This window comes from Coregonus lavaretus (genome assembly GCF_964263955.1).
Source record: "Coregonus lavaretus genome assembly, chromosome: 28".
NCBI classification, from domain to species: Eukaryota; Metazoa; Chordata; class Actinopteri; order Salmoniformes; family Salmonidae; genus Coregonus; species Coregonus lavaretus.
The window spans coordinates 681,286-702,232 of NC_140015.1; the positions used below are offsets into that span (position 1 = coordinate 681,286).

Genomic DNA, 20,947 nt, shown 5'->3' on the forward strand with positions numbered 1-20,947 from the left:
CTGGGAGGTCCCTTCCGGTTGACAGAGAGGTAGATAGCCGGGAGATGGGCCTGGCTCGAGGCTAGCTCAAGGCTAACTGGTACGTCGGGAAGTGGTGATTAGCCAACAACAGCCATTCGGTTGCAGCTAGCTAGTTGCGACGGTCCGGTGTTAAGGTCCAGTGATTCAGTAATTCCGGCAGAAAATCCGATATGCTCTGGGTCGATAGCACGCTGTGCAGACTGGCCAATAATTGTCCTAGAGCTGGCTGGTAGGTAGCGCAGGCCCACGGACAGTGGTGAAGACCGCTAACGGTGGCTAATAGCAAGTAGCTAGTTAGCTGGCTAGTTTCAGCCGTAGGTTCTTGATAAAAATAAAGAAATAATAGAATCAGTTCCACATTGGGTGAGGCGGGTTGCAGGAAAGTATATTTAGTTAAAGGATCTAAAGTGAGATAGAGAAATATAATACGAATAAAAGACAAACTAAAAAAACTGGCTATTTACACGAGTACACAATACAATACACGGCCGCACTACTACGCCATCTTGGATACCAAGATGAGACCAAGGTCTCTTTTACAGATGAGCCCTGAATTACAGAAATTACAGAAAATACACATCAAAATGCAAATACAAAATGCAAGCAGAAAGAAAACACGGTCATAAAAACAAACACATTCATCAGTAATAAGGTCATCAATCAGCTTTCTGAATTGCCTTAGAGGCACCAAAACATCCATTTTAAGAACATTTTGAAGATTGTTCCACAAATAAGGTGGAAGAAAACTAAAAGCTGATTTACCTAACTCAGTAGAGACCAAAGGAATTTCCAGAGTTAGCCATCTCTGAGACCCAGGTGTGGTAACTCATATGTCTATAAACTTTAGTAATGATGTTTGGTATAGTGGGAGTTTTTGTAAAATAGCTTTTATAAATGAAAACACAGCAATGATTCAACCTAAGTGACATCAGAGGGCCAACCAACTTTCCGGTAGAGAATGCAGTGATTAGTACTAAAACTGTCGGCCGTAATGAAGCGCAGTGCGTTATGATAAACTGCATCTGCACGGCTTTAGTGAAGTGGCAGCTGCATTCATATAGATGATGTCGCCATAGTCTATGATCGATAGGAAAGTCGACTGATTAATCAGCTTTCTATAGAAGAAGCCCATTTCTGTATTCTCAGCTTCTTACCTAACTCATCAATATGCTTTTTAAAAGACAGCTTTTGACCTGTCCAGATGCCCAGATATTTGTAAGCAGGGGCATGATCAATATGGGCACCATCCAAAGTACATATGCTTAAATAATCAGTAATTTTTATGCGCTGTAGAGAACAACCTGTATTTAGTTTTACCTGTATTCAATACTAATTTCAGGCCAGATTTTCTGTAATACAATGAAAGCATACTGTAGTTCCGATAGAGCCTGGTCAACCGGGGGGGGAATGGCATACACAACAGTATCATTGGTGCGGCATACAAGTGCAGGTTACCATTTTTTTACAGAAAAGTCAATATTGTTAATGTAAACAGTACAAAGTACAGGACCCAGAATCGACCACTGCACGACACCTTTCGCTATTTCCATATTTAACACCATCAGTAGATACACATTTGAGTTCCATCTTTCAAGTAATTTTTAAACCAGTTACATCAGCCTTGTCTAGGCCAATTGAGGAAAGCCTCTGAATTAGCAGTGAGTGATCAACAGTATCGAAGGCCTTTGACAGGTCAATGAAGAGGCAGCACAATGTTGCCTTTTATCCATACCGTTAACCACAATTTATACATGTAACTAGGGATGCAGCAGAGATAGTGCTATGACCTGGTCTAAAACCCGACTGATTTCAAAGATAAAGATCTTAGCTGAGAATTAATCAAGGATTCTAATCTTTTAGCTAGGCAATAAAGTTTAGAAATAGGGCGACAATTATTTAGGTCACAAGGGTCACTACCTTATGGGTTAATGATTCCACAATCGGGGGTAGAGCTGCAGTAAAAATGGATCAAGCATATCAGCCACAGTAAACTTGCTTAGGCAGAGAAGAAGAGGAATGTGTACACTTCAGTGCATTTACTGTTTTCCAACATTTTGAAGGATCACCAGCAGAGTCAGAGATTTAAAACTTGATTTAGCTTTCTTAATCAAGATGATACATCTGTTTCTCAGTTGTCTGAAATATTGCCAGTCCTCTACAGAGTCCATTGTCTCCCCTAGGATTTTTTTCAGCAGCTGTGGCAAAGTTGGGGTGGGGGGGGGAGTGGGCGTGGCCAATGGCATGGTCTCTGATCTAAAATTGTAGAGGCCGTCCTCTTAGCCGAAGAGACAATGTTGCTGTTTTAAAGCAAATGTCCTGCTATTCTACACATTTTGTCATGGGGCTGAGAGAATTTCAGTTTCAACCCTTTAAAGCCCGATGTTACATATGAGCAGTAGTGGTGTGTTGGTAAAAAAAAAATGCCAGAAAAAAATGCCATTACAACCTATTTGTTGTGATAATTGCATTGTTTGATCTAAACCTGTTAGTTCATATGCCTTGCGACCGTGATCTATAGGCCTAAGGCCGAGACACAGTGGCAGAATACATTCAACCACATCTTTGTTTCATCACAAAACGGGAGCGCAACATCTGTCCGGTGAAGTACACAAAGCATATTGCATGTAACAAACAGTTACATGACCTACAGCATGGTCAAGCAAGTTAACGTTTCAGACATTTTTGGACCACTAAACAACTATTGATTTAGAACCATGGAGAGTTTACCTCAAGTCGTAAAGAAAACAGGAGCTTCCTCCACTATTCCAGCACCATTTCGTCTTCAACATTTCAACATCAAATATTTTTTATGCATGCCAGCAAAGTCACAACACTAAACAATACATTAATTGCACTATAACAGTGACAAACAGTGCCCACAAACTGTTAGGGCCTACATAAAGCTGTCCCAACAGCAGTACCAACACCTTACCACTACACCTGGCTATCAGCGGAGCCTTGTCTGGCTGCGAAATAGTTCATTCAGCCTCATTTTACTGCCTTTTTAAAAATAATAATAATAATAATAATAATATGCCATTTAGCAGACGCTTTTATCCAAAGCGACTTACAGTCATGCGTGCATACATTTTTGTGTATGGGTGGTCCCGGGGATCGAACCCACTACCTTGGCGTTACAAGCGCCGTGCTCTACCAGCTGAGCTACAGAGGACCACAAAAAAAACATAGCTGAAAGGCTGACTTGCTTAAACAAATGTGGTTTCTACTGACAATTAATATGTACAAACTATGGCATAAGAGGACGACGAGCGGATAAGAGGCAATCCGTAATTTTGATTTAAGACATTAATGAGTGAGCTAGGACGGACGTAGTCAATATAACTATTTGTTCAGCGCTTTTGAAATGTACAGCGACAGATTTCAGAACATGGGCCGTTCTTACAGTATTCTCCCTGTACACCAAGTCAGAACTGTAGGATAAATAAAGGGGGCATATATGCAGACAATGAAAGTTCTTACAATATTCAATTACATTTCTCTAAAACAGGCTATAGGCTACATGTGCACCACCAAGTCAGAACAGTAGGCTAAATTATGAGGGGAAAATTGACCAAATTATTAGGGTGAGGCACATGGGCTACTACACAACGTACACGTAGTATTACTTTCTTAGCTACAGTATACATATCTCTCTGGCATATTACATCATTTATGCAGCAGCATACAATACATTTTTGGACTCATCTTGTGCTGTGCTCACTTGAATAGGAAGGTAGCGCCGGTGGTCCTTCGTGGGCAGATTTTGTCATCAAAGTCTAGCATTCTCTGGTGCTTACAAGACAACTGGGAACTCTGAAAAAACCCAATGTCGAATCATGATGACATCAGTGATCTTCAGGTCGGAGCTCTAGAAAGAGGCCCGAGTTCCCAACTTGCAATTCCGGATTTGCCAGTAGATTGTCGACTTGATTTGTGACAATGACTGCTAGCTTGCTAGCTAAGATTTTGAAAGTATGATGTTGACATGATCAGTCCAATTAAAGCTACTGTAGATATAACGTGATTTGACGTCATTTTATGTGGCCAGTGACCTTGAGCCTTCTTGGATGGTCACTTCTAATGTAACTATGGCAGCACCCAAGGGGCTTGAATTTGAGCTCTACCCTGTAGATGTTGCGGTGACATAGTGTCCCCATGAGTGACAGAACATTGAGCCAAACAAGGCGCAACTAGAGAACATTACCAACCCCTACGCTGGCTGCCCCACCACCACAGAAAGCACTGAGGTAGGCTGAAACACCTGCATTTTGGATCTGCCTTACTCAAGAAAGCAAAAAATAGACCATGTTTGTATGCGGCAAAATTAAGGCAGTTTATACAATTTTTTAAAACATTACAATACAATCACAACAGATTTCACAACACATTAAGTGTGTGCCCTCAGGTCACTACTCTACTACCACATATCTACAACACAAAATCCATGTGAACGTGTGTGTCTATGTATGTGTCTCTTCACAGTCCCCGCTGTTCCACAAGGTGTATTTTTATGTTTTTCAAAATCTGATTCTACTGCTTTCATCAGTTACCTGATGTGGAATAGAGTTCCAGTAGTCATGGCTCCATGTAGTCCTGTGCGCCTCCCATTGTCTGTTCTGGACTTGGGGACTGTGAAGAAGACCTCTGGCGGCATGTCTTGTGGGGTATGCATGGGTGTCCGAGCTGTGTGCCAGTAGTATAAATTAAATGAAACCGTTTCACGAAAATGTGCATATGAAAACCATAACTGGCACGCAGATCGGTAGAAATTATAAGATAAAAATGGCATTCCACATGAGAAAAGTTGCAGAATCCTCATGTAGACTTATTACTGGAAACATCTGGAGAGTAATGGCAGAATCTGCGAAAGCCAGCTGGAGCGGGAGGAGAATAGTTGGGGCAGGTTACATTTGTTTAAAATTCTGGTTATCTAGATCTCTGGCGCCCTCTTGAGGCATTTGTCTTATTTCATCAAACCTTAAGCTTAAACCATCAAACATGCTCAAACCATATAGTTGATTTTATTAAAACACATAGGGTTTGTCGTCTATATATGGAAAAATAAAAGTTTAAGAACAGACGACTTTCGGTCGACCAATATTTTTTTGGGGTCGTTGGCAGCCCTAATATGTTTTCACCATGACAGTTTACAGTTCGTGGTTACTCCAAGTCACCTCAACTTGCTCAATTTCCACATTATTCATTACAAGATTTTGTTGAAGTTTAGGGTTTAGTGAATGATTTGTCCCAAATACAATGCTTTTAGTTTTTGAAATATTTAGGACTATCTTAATCCTTGCCACCCATTCTGAAACTAACTGCAGCTCTTTGTTAAGTGTTGCTGCCATTTCAGGCGCTGTAGTAGCTGACGTGTATAGTGTTGAGTCATACACACACATAGACACACTGGCTTTACTCAAAGCCAGTGGCGTCCTGTCACTCCTGATTTATTTTTATGCAAGGAAAACTGCGTCTGGGTTTCAAAGGGTTAAAGCGAATTTCTTGCAATTCTACAAATTTTTCCATGGTTTATGCCATGTTCTTATGCTGAGTGACTAAATGCCATGCCATTTTTTTTTACTTTAGATTCTCCCTGATTGTCTAGGTTTTTATTTTGGTGACTTAGTTCTCAAACATGATCTTATTTTAAAATATAGCTCAATTAGCTTTTCTACATACTTTATATCTGGTTTTAGTCGTTTAAGTTTATACTGAAAATGTTACGTCCTGATTATACAGTGCCTTCGGAAAGTATTCAGACCCCTTGACTTTTTCCACATTTTGTTACGTTAGACTTATTCTATAATTGATTAAATAAATACAAATTCTCAGCAATCTACACACAATACCCCATAATTACAAAGCGAAAATAAGTTTTTTTTTATTATTATTTTTATACAAAATAAAAAAAACTGACCTTATTTACATAAGTATTCAGACCCTTTGCTATGACACTTGAAATTGAGCTCATGTGCATCCTGTTTCCATTGATCATCCTCAATGTTCTACAACTTGATTGGAGTCCACCTGTGGTAAATTCAATTGATAGGACATGATTTGGAAAGGCACACCCCTGTCTATATAATTTCCCACAGTTGACAGTGCATGTCAGAGCAAAAACCAAGCCATGAAGAAATAGTCCGTAGTGCTTCGAGACAGGATTGTGTCGAGGAAGGGTACCAAAAAACTTCTGCAGCATTGAAGATCCCAAAGAACACCGTGGCCTCCGTCATTCTTTAATGGAAGAAGTTTGTAACCACCAAGACTCTTCCTTGAGCTGGCTGCCCGTCCAAACTGAGCAATCGGGGGAGAAGGGCCTTGGTCAGGGAGGTGACCAAGAACCTGATGGTCACTCTGACAGAGCTCCATAGTTCCTCTGTGGAGATGGGAGAACCTTCCAGAAGGACAACCTTCTCTGCAGTCTCAACCAATCAGGCCTTTATGGTAGAGTGGCCAGACGGAAGCCACTCTTCAGTAAAAGGCACATGACAGCCCGCTTGGAGTTTGCCAAGAGGCACCGAAAGACTCTCAGACCATGAGAAACAAGATTCTCTGGTCTGATGAAACCAAGATTGAATTCTTTGGCCTGAATGCCAAGCGTCACATCTGGAGGAAACCTGGCACCATCCCTACGGTGAAGCATGGTCTTGCAGCATCATGCTGTGGGGATGTTTTTCAGCGGCAGGGACTGGGAGACCTAGTCAGGATCAAGGCAAAGATGAACGGAGCAAAATACAGAGATCCTTGATGAAAACCTGCTCGAGAGCGCTCAGGACCTCAGACTGGGGCCAAGGTTCACCTTCCAACAGGACAACGACCCTAAGCACACCGCCAAGACAATGCAGGAGTGGCTTTGGGACAAGTCTCTGAATATCCTTGAGTGGCCCAGCCAGAGCCTGGACTTGAAAACAATAGAACATCTCTGGAGAGACCTGATAATAGCTGAGCAGCAACACTCCCCATCCAACCTGACAGAGCTTGAGAGGATCTGCAGAGAAGGATGGGTGAAACTCCAAATACAGGTGTGCCAAGCTTGTAGCGTCATACCCAAGAAGACTCGAGGCTGTAATCGATGCCAAAGGTGCTTCAACAAAGTACTGAGTAAAGGGTCTGAATACTTATGTAAATGTGATAATTCAGTTGTTGTTTTTTATAAATGTGCAAACATTTATTAAACCCCTTTTTTACTTTGTCATTATGTGGTATTGTGTGTATGTTGATGAGGGGGGGAAAAAAACATGTAATCAATTTTAGAATAAGGCTGTAACGTAACAAAATGTGGAAAAAGTCAAGGCTCTGAATACTTTCTGAATGCATTGTATATATTTTGGAGTGGCTAAATGAATATAGGGAAAACACAAGTCTATTTTCCTTGCTTCGGCCCAGGCCTGATTTCTCATCTGAATGAACTCGAATAGCTCTGAATTGTTATCTCAACTAATCCTACTACAAAAGCATACCAGATAGTGTTGATACCCAGGAGAAATGTTCCCCCAATTTTTCAGACACTGAGCAAATTTCAGGTCTTGTGAGCGGAAACTTGAACACTGAGCATTCTGTGTAACTTCCGGCACACATTTGCTTTGTAGTTCAACTGTACCCACTTTAAGTTGCAGTTTTAGACAGTGGCCATTTGAGTCTAATAGGCCTATCAGAAAAACAGCACAAATGCATCCCATAACATTTTCACATGGAAATAGCTATAGATGTTTGGGTGTTTATATAGCCTACTGTAACCTACTATGTGTTATTCAACATTAACCTTGATATTACTTGTCCTAAAGCCCAAGTCATTTGTCCAAAGAAAACAAAAAAGGTCTGTAAACACCATTGGCGTAATAGGTGACTGGAAATTGCATTGTAGGCTATTGTGTTAGTGTATGATTCAAGAAACTACTTTACTAAATAAAATTAATGTTTTATTACAATAGAGCATCAGACAAACATGTAGGCTACCCTCTGCCAATTGGCCTTTTCTGCATATTCAAGCCTGTCTTAAAATACAACACTGCTCTTTTAAGACAAAATCATAGCTCTTACCTGACTCTCTTTTGAAAGATGGCAAGAAATGTTCAGGTTTTGTGCTTTTATAGGAAGCAATCACTCTCCCATTGCTGACCAAAACAATGCTATAACTGGGTTAATAACTTGCTAAATAGCAAAGAATATCAACAAATGCTCTTTGATCTCAAAAGCACAAACTCTCGACAGTAGGCGATTGAAAGGACCGCCTGCTACATCAAAATCACAGACTCAATCTTGCAATGTTAGGTTTGTTGCATTGAAAGTGGATGATACTATGTTGATTCAATCACAATCCCCACATTAGAAGGAAAGTATCTGTTTAAGGAAAGATGTGTAAACTAATGGGGCAACTCTAGTGAAGTTCAATCTTGCACGGGCCAGCATTTGTTCTGCGCGGAAGTCCTGAGGGAGTTGCGTGGAAGTGCACGCAGCTTAGAGGGAACATTGCCCAGAAGTTTAGGTATATCCAATAGGTAGTCGTGTTGTAGCTGCTGTTGACTTTGTAGATGATTCCATGCCTAAAGTCTCTCTTTTAGCAAGCACTGCCACAATTAAGCTAAGCAACAAAAAAGTTACATTACTTACTGCCTACTCTTAGAAATGTAAAACCAAATATTTCAGTTTGAGATTTCAGGGTTTCATGCATGTCAGGCATTGTTGCCAAGGGGTGATGCATCTCAAGTCAAGGATCTCATTCTCTCTGCATGTGTATGTCGACAATGGTGCTGTGTCTTTGGGATTGACCCAACTCCTTGCTTTTCCCTCTCCTTCAGTAACTCGGATGACAACCTGCTGAAAAACATTGAGCTGTTTGATAAACTGGGGCTGCGCTTCAACGGGCGCGTCCTGTTTGTCAAGGACGTGCTCGGGGACGAGATCTGCTGCTGGTCTTTCTACGGTGAGGGCCGCAAGATCGCAGAGGTGTGCTGCACGTCCATTGTCTACGCCACTGAGAAGAAACAGACCAAAGTAAGCCCAATTAAACCAATTTCACTCTGCGCTTCTACAGCTTAAACACTAACATGGAGGCTAGCAACAAAAGTGTTTAGGTAAATGTTAGGGTATACAGTGCCTTCAGAAAGTATTTACACCCCTTGACTTTTTCCACATTTTGCTGTTATAAAGTGGGATTAAAATGGATTTAATTGTAATTTTTGTCAACGATCTACATAAAGTACTCTCATTTCAAAATCAAACAAATTCTAACATTTTTAAAACCATTATTGAAAAATAAAACACTCATGTTAGAATCACCTTTGGAAGTGATTACAGCTGTGAGGATTTCTGGGTAAGTCTAAGCGCTTTCCACACCTGGGTTGTACAACATTTGGCCATTAATATTTTCAATATTCTTCAAGCTCAGTCAAGTTGGGCATTGCTAGACAACCATTTTCAGGTCTTGCCATGTACAGTGAGGGGGAAAAAGTATTTGATCCCCTGCTGATTTTGTATGTTTGCCCACTGACAAAGACATGATTAGTCTATAATTTTAATGGTAGGTTAATTTGAACAGTGAGAGACAGAATAACAACAAAAAAATCCAGAAAAATGCATGTCAAAAATGTTATAAATTGATTTGCATATTAATGAGAGAAATTAGTATTTGACCCTTCTGCAAAACATGACTTAGTACTTGGTGGCAAAACCCTTGTTGGCAATCACAGAGGTCAGACGTTTCTTGTAGTTGGCCACCAGGTTTGCACACATCTCAGGAGGGATTTTGTCCCACTCCTCTTTGCAGATCTTCTCCAAGTCATTAAGGTTTCGAGGCTGACGTTTGGCAACTCAAACTTTCAGCTCCCTCCACAGATTTTCTATGGGATTAAGGTCTGGAGACTGGCTAGGCCACTCCAGGACCTTAATGTACTTCTTCTTGAGCCACTCCTTTGTTGCCTTGGCCGTGTGTTTTGGGTCATTGTCATGCTGGAATACCCATCCACGACCCATTTTCAATGCCCTGGCTGAGGGAAGGAGGTTCTCACCCAAGATTTGACGGTACATGGCCCCGTCCATCGTCCCTTTGATGCAGTGAAGTTGTCCTGTCCCCTTAGCAGAAAAGCACCCCCAAAGCATAATGTTTCCACCTCCATGTTTGACGGTGGGGATGGTGTTCTTGGGGTCATAGGCAGCATTCCTCCTCCTCCAAACACGGCGAGTTGAGTTGATGGCAAAGAGCTCGATTTTGGTCTCATCTGACCACAACACTTTCAACCAGTTCTCCTCTGAATCATTCAGATGTTAATTGGCAAACTTCAGACGGGCCTGTATACAGTGGGGAGAACAAGTATTTGATACACTGCCAATTTTGCAGGTTTTCCTACTTACAAAGCATGTAGAGGTCTGTCATTTTTATCATAGGTACACTTCAACTGTGAGAGACGGAATCTAAAACAAAAATCCAGAAAATCACATTGTATGATTTTAAAGTAATTTGCATTTTATTGCGTGACATAAGTATTTGATACATCAGAAAAGCAGAACTTAATATTTGGTACAGAAACCTTTGTTTGCAATTACAGAGATCATACGTTTCCTGTAGGTCTTGACCAGGTTTGCACACACTGCAGCAGGGATTTTGGCCCACTCCTCCATACAGACCTTCTCCAGATCCTTCAGGTTTCGGGGCTGTCTCTGGGCAATACAGACTTTCAGCTCCCTCCAAAGATTTTCTATTGGGTTCAGGTCTGGAGACTGGCTAGGCCACTCCAGGACCTTGAGATGCTTCTTACGGAGCCACTCCTTAGTTGCCCTGGCTGTGTGTTTCGGGTCGTTGTCATGCTGGAAGACCCAGCCACGACCCATCTTCAATGCTCTTACTGAGGGAAGGAGGTTGTTGGCCAAGATCTCGCGATACATGGCCCCATCCATCCTCCCCTCAATACGGTGCAGTCGTCCTGTCCCCTTTGCAGAAAAGCATCCTCAAAGAATGATGTTTCCACATCCATGCTTCACAGTTGGTATGGTGTTCTTGGGGTTGTGCTCATCCTTCTTCTTCCTCCAAACACGGCGAGTGGCGTTTAGACCAAAAAACTCTATTTTTGTCTCATCAGACCACATGACCTTCTCCCATTCCTCCTCTGGATCATCCAGATGGTCAATGGCAAACTTCAGACGGGCCTGGACATGCGCTGGCTTGAGCAGGGGGACCTTGCGTGCGCTGCAGGATTTTAATCCATGACGGCGTAGTGTGTTACTAATGGTTTTCTTTGAGACTGTGGTCCCAGCACTCTTCAGGTCATTTACCAGGTCCTGCCGTGTAGTTCTGGGCTGATCCCTCACCTTCCTCAAGATCATTGATGCCCCACGAGGTGAGATCTTGCATGGGGCCCCAGACCGAGGATGATTGACCGTCATCTTGAAGTTCTTCCATTTTCTAATAATTGTGCCAACAGTTGTTGCCTTCTCACCAAGCTGCTTGCCTATTGTCCTGTAGCCCATCCCAGCCTTGTGTAGGTCTACAATTGTATCCCTGATGTCCTTACACAGCTCTCTGGTCTTGGCCATTGTGGAGAGGTTGGAGTCTGTTTGATTGATTGTGTGGACAGGTGTCTTTTATACAGGTAACGAGTTCAAACGGGTGCAGTTAATACAGGTAATGAGTGGAGAACAGGAGGGCTTCTTAAAAAAAAACTAACAGGTCTGTGAGAGCCGGAATTCTTACTGGTTGGTAGGTGATCAAATACTTATGTCATGCAATAAAATGCAAATGAATTTCTTAAAAATCATACAGTGTGATTTTCTGGATTTTTGTTTTAGATTCCTTCTCTCACAGTTGAAGTATACCTATGATAAAAATTACAGACCTCTACATGCTTTGTAAGTAGGAAAACCTGCAAAATCGGCAGTGTATCAAATACTTGTTCTCCCCACTGTATGTGCTTTCTTAAGCAGGGGGACCTTGCGGGCGCTGCAGAATTTCAGTCCTTCACGGCGTAGTGTGTTACCTATTGTTTTCTTGGTGACTATGGTCCCAGCTGCCTTGAGATCAATGACAAGATCCTCCTGTGTAGTTCTGGGCTGATTCCTCACCGTTCTCATGATCATTACAACTCCACGAGGTGAGATCTTGCATTGAGGCCGAGGGAGATTGACAGTTATTTTGTGTTTCTTCCATTTGCGAATAATCGCACCAACTGTTGTCACCTTCTCACCAAGCTGCTTGGCGATGGTCTTGTAGCCCATTCCAGCCTTGTGTAGGTCTACAATCTTGTCCCTGACATCCTTGGAGAGCTCTTTGGTCTTGGCCATGGTGGAGAGTTTGGAATCTGATTGATTGATTGCTTCTGTGGCTAATCTCTGCTCGTTACCTGTATAAAAGACACCTGGGAGCCAGAAATCTTTCTGATTGAGAGGGGGTCAAATACTTATTTCCCTCATTAAAATGTAAATCAATTTAGAACATTTTTGACATGCGTTTTTCTGTATATTTGTATTGTTATTCTGTCTCTCACTGTTCAAATAAACCTACCATTAAAATTATAGACTGATCATGTCTTTGTCAGTGGGCAAATGTACAAAATCAGCAGGGGATCAAATACTTTTTTCCCTCACTGTATTTTCAAGCAGATTTAAGTCAAAACTGTAACTCAGCAACTCAGGAACATTCACTGTCTTGGGAAGCAACTCCAGTGTATATTTGACCTTTTGGTTATTGTCCTGCTGAAAGGTGAATTCATCTCCCAGTGTCTGGTGGAAAGCAGACTGAACCATGTTGTAGGATTTTGCCTGTGCTTAGCTCTATTCTGTTTATTTTTTATCCTGAAAAACTCCCCAGTCCTTAACAATTACAAGAATACCCGTTAGGGCTGGGCGAGATATAGAATTAATTTGAATGTATGTTTTTGCGCGATATTCCAAATGCCTATATCACAAGAATAATGATTTATTTCCTGTTTTTTATGAGCGTTCATGTCTGCTTGTTCTTATGTTGTCTTTTTGGTCTTGTATCCTTCACTCCTTCTGTGCTGTGTTACTGAGGTATAATAAGAACTGGAGACTGCGTCCAAGATGTCTGCCCTTTGTTTTCAAGGTAATCTACTCATGTTCGCATACGCCGATTCGTGAACCGTCTATATGAAGAAAAGGCGGAGATACAGAGGGAGAAGTTCGGGGTGCCTTGTGAGGATTCCGAGGCGAGTGAGTAAATCGTCACTACCATCGGTTCTATTGGCCAACGTGCAATCACTGGAAAACAAACTTGAGTCAAGACTATCCTACCAACGGGACATTAAAAACTGCAATATCTTATGTTTAACCGAGTCGTGGCTGAATGACGACACGGATAATATAGAGCTGGCTAGGTTTTCCATGCATCGGCAGGAAAGAGCAGCTTCGTCTGGTAAGATGAGGGGCGGTGGTGTGTGTCTATTTGTCAATAACAGCTGGTGGCGATGTCTAATATTAAAGAAGTCTCGAGGTATTGCTCGCCTGATGTAGAGTACCTCATGATAAGCTGTAAACCATCTACCAAGAGTTCTCATCTATATTATTCGTAGCCATCTATTTACCACCACAAACCGATGCTGGCACTAAGACCACACTCAACGAGCTGTATAAGGCCATAAGCAAACAAGGAAATGCTCATCTAGAAGCGGCGCTCCTAGTGGCCGGGGAATTTAAGGCAGGTAAACTTAAATCCGTTTTACCTCATTTCTACCAGCATGTCACATGCAACCAGAGGGGGAAAAAACTCTAGACCACCTTTACTCCACACACAGACGCATACAAAGCTCTTCCTCGCCATCTGACCATAATTATATCCTCCTGATTCATGGTTACAAGCAAAAACTAAAGCAGGAAATACCAGTGACTCGCTCAATACGGAAGTGGTCAGATGACGCGGATGCTACGCTAAAGGACTGTTTTGCTAGCACAGACTGGATTCATCCAATGGCATTGAGTATACCACCTCAGTCACCGGCTGCATCAATAAGTGCATCGACAACGTCGTCCCCACAGTGACCGTACGTACATATCCCAACCAGAAGCCATGGATTACAGGCAACATCCGCACTGAGCTAAAGGCTAGAGCTACCGCTTTCAAGGAGCGGGACACTAATCCGGACGCTTATAAGAAATCCCGCTATGCCCTCAGACGAACTTTCAAACAGGAAAAACATCAATACAGGACTAAGATTAAATCCTACTACACCGGCTCTGACGCTCATTGGATGTGGCAGGGCTTGCAAACTGTTACGGACTACAAAGGGAAACCCAGCCGCAAGCTGCCCAGTGACGCGAGCCTACCAGATGAGCTAAATGCCTTTCATGCTCGCTTCGAGGCAAGCAACACTGAAGCATGCATGAGAGCACCAGCTCTTCCTGATGACTGTGTGTTCACGCTCTCCATAGCCGATGTGAGCAAGACCTTTTAAACGGCTCAACATTCACAAGGCCGCGGGGCAAGACTGATTACCAGGATGTGTACTCGGAGTATGCGCGGACCAACTGGCAAGGGTCTTCACTGACATTTTCAACCTCTCCCTGACCAAGTCTGTAATACCTACATGTTTCAAACAGACCACCATACTCCCTGAGCTCAAGAAAGCGAAGGTAACCTGCCTTAATGACTACCGCCCCACTAATTCGCATACCGTCCCAACAGATCCACAGATGACGCAATCTCAATCGCACTCCACACTGCCCTTTCCCACCTGGACAACAGGAACACCTATGTGAGAATGCTGTTCATTGACTACAGCTCAGCATTCAACACCATAGTGCCCACAAAGCTCATCACTAAGCTAAGGACCCTGGGACTAAACATCTCCCTTTGCAACTGGATCCTGGACTTCCTGACGGGCCGCCCCCAGCTAGTAAGGGAAGGAAAGCACCTCAGGGGTGCGTGCTTAGTCCCCTCCTGTACTCCCTGTTCACCCACGACTGCGTGGCCAAGCACGACTCCAACACCACCATTAAGTTTGCTGACGGCACAACGGCGGTAGGCCTGACCACCAACAACGATGAGACAGCCTATAGGGAGGAGGTCAGAGACCTGGCAGTGTGGTGCCAGGACAACAACCTCTCCATCAACGTGAGCAAGACAAAGTAGATGATCGTGGACTACAGGAAAAGGAGGGCCGGACACGCCCCAATTCACATCGTAGTGGAGCAGGTTGAGAGCTTAAAAATGTTTACATTGGAGAATAATAGTGAAGACATAAACTATGAAATAACACTTATGGAATCATGTAGTAATCAAATCAAAATACACTGCTCCAAAAAATAAAGGGAACACTTAAACAACACATCCTAGATCTGAATGAATGAAATAATCTTATTAAATACTTTTTTCTTTACATAGTTGAATGTGCTGACAACAAAATCACACAAAAATTCTCAATGGAAATCAAATGTATCAACCCATGGAGGTCTGGATTTGGAGTCGCCCTCAAAATTAAAGTGGAAAACCACACTACAGGCTGATCCAACTTTGATGTAATGTCCTTAAAACAAGTCAAAATGAGGCTCAGTAGTGTGTGTGGCCTCCACGTGCCTGTGTCTCTACAACGCCTGGGCATGCTCCTGATGAGGTGGCGGATGGTCTCCTGAGGGATCTACTCCCAGACCTGGACTAAAGCATCTGCCAACTCCTGGACAGTCTGTGGTGCAACGTGGCGTTTGTGGATGGAGCGAGACATGATGTCCCAGATGTGCTCAATTGGATTCAGGTCTGGGGAACGGACGGGCCAGTCCATAGCATCAATGCCTTCCTCTTACAGGAACTGCTGACACACTCCAGCCACATGAGGTCTAGCATTGTCTTGCATTAGGAGGAACCCAGGGCCAACCGCACCAGCATATGGTCTCACAAGGGGTCTGAGGATCTCATCTCGGTACCTAATGGCAGTCAGGCTACCTCTGGCGAGCACATGGAGGGCTGTGCGGCCCTCCAAAGAAATGCCACCCCACACCATGACTGACCCACCGCCAAACCGGTCATGCTGGAGGATGTTGCAGGCAGCAGAACGTTCTCCACGGCATCTCCAGACTCTGTCACATGTGCTCAGTGTGAACCTGCTTTCATCTGTAAAGAGCACAGGGCGCCAGTGGCGAATTTGCCAATCTTGGTGTTCTCTGGCAAATACCAAACGACCTGCACGGCGTTGGGCTGTAAGCACAACCCCCACCTGTGGACGTCGGGCCCTCATACCACCCTCATGGAGTCTGTTTCTGACCGTTTGAGCAGACACATGCACATTTGTGGCCTGCTGGAGGTCATTTTGCAGGGCTCTGGCAGTGCTCCTCCTGCTCCTCCTTGCACAAAGGCGGAGGTAGCGTCCTGCTGCTGGGTTGTTGCCGTCCTACGGCCTCCTCCACGTCTCCTGATGTACTGGCCTGTCTCCTGGTAGCGCCTCCATGCTCTGGACACTACGCTGACAGACACAGCAAACCTTCTTGCCACAGCTCGCATTGATGTGCCATCCTGGATGAGCTGCACTACCTGAGCCACTTGTGTGGGTTGTAGACTCCGTCTCATGCTACCACAAGGTAGGGGGGTATACAGAAGATAGCTTTATTTGGTAAAAGATCAAGTCCATATTATTTCAAGAACAGCTCAAATAAGCAAAGAGAAACGACAGTCCATCACTACTTTAAGAGATGAAGATCAGTCAATACGGACATTTCAAGAACTTTGAACGTTTCTTCAAGTGCAGTCGCAAAAATCATCAAGCTCTATGATGAAACTGGCTCTCATGAGGACCGCCACAGGAAAGGAAGACCCAGAGTTACCTCTGCTGCAGAGGATAAGTTCATTAGAGTTACCAGCCTCCGAAATTGCAGCCAAAATAAAGGCTTCACAGAGTTCAAGTAACAGACACATCTCAACATCAACTGTTTAGAGGAGACTGCGTGAATCAGGCCTTCGTGGTCGAATTGCTGCAAAGAAACCACTACTGAAGGACACCATTAAGAAGAGACCTGCTTGGGCCAAGAAACAGGAGTAATGGACATTAGACTGGTGGATATTTGTCCTTTGGTCTGGAGTCCAAATTGGAGATTTTTGGTTCAAACCGCCATGTCTTTGTGAGACGTGGTGTGGGTGAACAGATGATCTCTGCATGTGTAGTTCCCACCGTAAAGCATGGAGGAGGAGGTGTTATGGTGTGGGGGGTGCTGTCTGTGATTTATTTAGAATTCAAGGCACACTTAACCAGCATGGCTACCACAGCATTCTGCAGCGATACGCCATCTCATCTGGTTTGGGCTTAGTGGTACTATCATTTGTTTTTCAACAGGACAATGACCCAACACACCTCCATGCTGTGTAAGGGCTATTCTACCAAGAAGGAGCGTGATTGAGTGCTGCATCAGATGACTTGGCCTACACAATCCCCTGACCTCAACCCAAATGAGATGGTTTGGGATGAGTCGTATGGCAGAGTGAAGGAAAAGCAGCCAAAAAGTGCTCAGCATATGTGGGAACTCCTTCAAGACTGTTGGAAAAGCATTCCAGGTGAAGCTGGTTGAGAGAATGCAATGTGTGAAAAGCTGTCATCAAGGCAAAGTGTGGCTAATTGAAGAATCTCAAATATAACATATTTTGATTTGTTTAACACGTTTTTGCTTACTACGTGATTCCATATGTGTTATTTCATAGTTTTGATGTCTTCAGTATTTATCTACAATGTTTTTTTATATTTTTTATAAAGAAAACCCTTGAATTACATTTACACCATTTAGCAGATGCTCTTATCCAGAGCGACTTACAAATTGGTGCATTCAACTTATGATAGCCAATGGGACAACCACCTTTTTATTTTATGGGGGGTGGGGGAAGAAGGATTACTTCATACTATTCCAGGTATTCCTTAAAGAAGTATGGTTTCAAGTGTCTACTGAAGGTGGTCAGTGAGTAGGTGTGTCCAAAGTTTTGACTGGTAGTGTGTGTGTGTGTGTGTGTGTGTGTGTGTGTGTATATGTATATGTGTGTGTATGTATATACACACACACACACAACCGTTCAAAAGTTTGGGGTCACTTTGAAATGTCCTTGTTTTCGAAAGAAAATGTTTTTTTTTGTCCATTTAAAATAACAATATCAAATTGATCAGAAATACAGTGTATACATTGTTAATGTTGTAAATGGCTATTGTAGCTGGAAACGGCAGATTTTTACTGGAATATCTACATAGGCGTACAGAGGCCCATTATCAGTAATCCAAGTTTATCATTTTAAAACGCTAATTGATCATTAGAAAACCCTTTTGCAATTATGTTAGCACAGCTAAAAACTGTTGTGCTGATTAAAGAAGCAATAAAACTGGCCTTCTTGAGACTAGTTGAGTATCTAGAGCATCAGCAATTGTGGGTTCGATTACAGGCTCAAACAAAGAACCTTCTTCTGAAACTCGTCAGTATATTCTTGTTCTGAGAAATGACGGCTATTCCATGCGAGAAATTGCCAAAAAACTAAATCTCGTACAACGCTGTATACTACTCCCTTCACAGAACAGCGCAAACTGGCTCTAACCAGAATAGAAAGAGTGGGAGGACAAATACATTAGTGTCTAGTTTTAGAAACAGACACCTCACAGGTCCTCAACTGGCAGCTTCATTAAATAGTACACGCAAAACACCAGTCTCAACGTCAACAGTGAAGAGGCAACTCCGGGATGCTGACCTTCTAGGCAGAGTTGCAAAGAAAAAGCCATATCTCAGACTGCCCATCTTAATATTTTATTTTTATTGGCCAGTCTGAGATATGACTTTATTTTTTTGACATTTCAGCTTAATTCTTCAAAATAAAATAAAAACAATTCCAATTCGACATTATGGGGCATTGTATGTATGCCAGTGACCAAAAAATCTAAATATAATCTATTTTAAATTCTGTTTGTAAAAAGGCAAGGGGTGTGAATACTTTTCGAAGACACTATCATGGTTTTCAATACTCAATCAGTATATGATAGCAGCCACTTAAATATAGAAATCTACAACGTATGCTACCCATTCTTTGCTTCCCTGTGTGTCCTGCTCTTCCTTCTCCCTGACAGGTGGAGTTTCCTGAAGCGCGCATCTTTGAGGAGACCCTCAACATCCTCATCTATGAGAATGGGCGTGGTTCTGGCCCGGGAGGCGTGGCCCTTTTGGAGTCGTCATCACCTGGGGCCAGCCAATCCGAGGAGGAGGGGGCCAGCGCAGGGGACCGAAGGGTGAGGAGGATCCACGTGAGGAGGCACATCATGCACGACGAGAGAGGACACGGCCAACAGACTGTGTATAAGGACTGAGAAGAAATAATGAACTGTGGGGGTAAGGAGAGGATGAAGAGAGGGAGGGTTGTTTGGCGGCAGGGTGTTTGCATGGAGAGGTTAGGGTGGATGTTTAGTAGGGGGGGTGGGACAGGTTCTTATAAGGAAGGAGGTGTGTGGATGCTTATTACCAAGGACTGCAATATATATATATACAATTTTTTTTTTTTTGCCTGATCGGAAAACAAAGGTGGGACTATTACACTAATCAACGTGCACACATTGGGGAGAAGGGTAGAGAGAATTGGACCAAAGCATAGGTCTGCAAATACCTAAGGGCCAGTTGGGGCTATCTCCCGACCAGGCTTGGGTGGTGGGAATGTGACTGGAAGATGGAGGGTTTCGCTGGTTCAACTAAGGTACTTTAACTCTGCACTAAAAGGGAACAGGGAGGGTGAAGTGGGGTGGTGATAGTAGGTTAGAGGAAACGTGACTGCTGAGCATCTGCTGGATGTTTATTCCTTTTGAATTGATTACTGTTGTATTTGTCTCTTTATTTGTTATTATTTTGTTAATTTGTCCTTTTTTTTTTATATAACTTTAAATAAATTATTTATTATTTATTCTGTATAGATGTTGGTGGGGATTGTGTGAGTGGTGAGGTGCTGAAAAAATGTTTTGACCAGTTTACACACTGATCGCTTTCTGAACCGACACTTGATGCCATGCTCATCCAATATGTTGAGGCAATGTGACGTATGGCCATGTCATGTTTAACGGCCATGTGAGTTCATGTTGACACATTGACGTGCTTAAACCATGTTTTAATATTTTTGTCCATGATGCTACCGTGCCTAATTGAAACAGGATTTCATGTTGGGTCTGATGGTGAAATCAGGCTTTATTTGGCTGTCTAAAAATCATTTTGATTAAGTCTTGGTATTCAATTTGGTACATATTCCTTTGTCACAGTAAAGTCTGATCACAAAAAGGGAAGGCCATTTTTTTCCCAGGTGAAATGTAAGAGGTGATCTGAACCTGGGAAGTGTTTTTGTATGTCCCAATGGTTATTATTGGACACTTGTTAACCCATAGACGCAAGTAATATGGCAGGTAAATCTCACATCCTAATCCTAGAAAAAAATGCTTGGGGCAGTCCTGGAATAAAACGCATTTGCAAATGTTTTTTGAATCCAGGACTAGGGGCGTAATCTGGGTCTAGGAAACGGCCCATAATGTCTGCCAAGATGCGCAAAACATATTTTTTCGTCAAATGTTCTTTATGATATTGTAACTGTCTGTGGTTTAGATATTTTATGGACCATCAACATTCTCAATAAAAGTCTAAAACCTGCATCTTGGTGTTTTGTGTGTTGGATTGAGTGGAAAATCCCACTCTTCCTGTCCTCTTAATCTTCTTGAATGGACAGAGGAATTTGCTTTCACCTTAACAATTTATTTACCATTAACGCAGGTGAATGACGAAGGCCATGTTATACTATTGAGATGCACCTCTAGGTAACTGTGGTAGAGCCAAACATACGGTAAATTGGTTAGGCCTGTTGTAAAATGTAATGAAACCAAATTAGCTTTTTGGTCTCAATTTAAGGTAGCAGTTTAGGTCAATGCTTGACTTCGACTGAAATAGTTGCTGGTGCTCATTTTGGGTGACTGCACTGTTTACATTTAGGTGAAGGAGCGCCACA

General features: G+C 42.8%; 1 protein-coding gene across 1 annotated transcript in view; it reads left to right on the forward strand.

The window, feature by feature from the left end:
- Window positions 1-19,366, forward strand: part of LOC311103785 (BTB/POZ domain-containing adapter for CUL3-mediated RhoA degradation protein 1-like) — a 33,223-nt gene extending 13,857 nt beyond the window's left edge. Inside the window, exons 6-7 of the mRNA XM_084145439.1 lie at window positions 8,820-9,015; window positions 19,044-19,366. Coding sequence (XP_084001565.1) covers window positions 8,820-9,015; window positions 19,044-19,280 — 433 coding nt within the window. The 3' untranslated portion in view covers window positions 19,281-19,366. The remainder of the gene's footprint in view (window positions 1-8,819; window positions 9,016-19,043) is intronic.
- The last annotated feature ends 1,581 nt before the right edge of the window (window positions 19,367-20,947 follow it).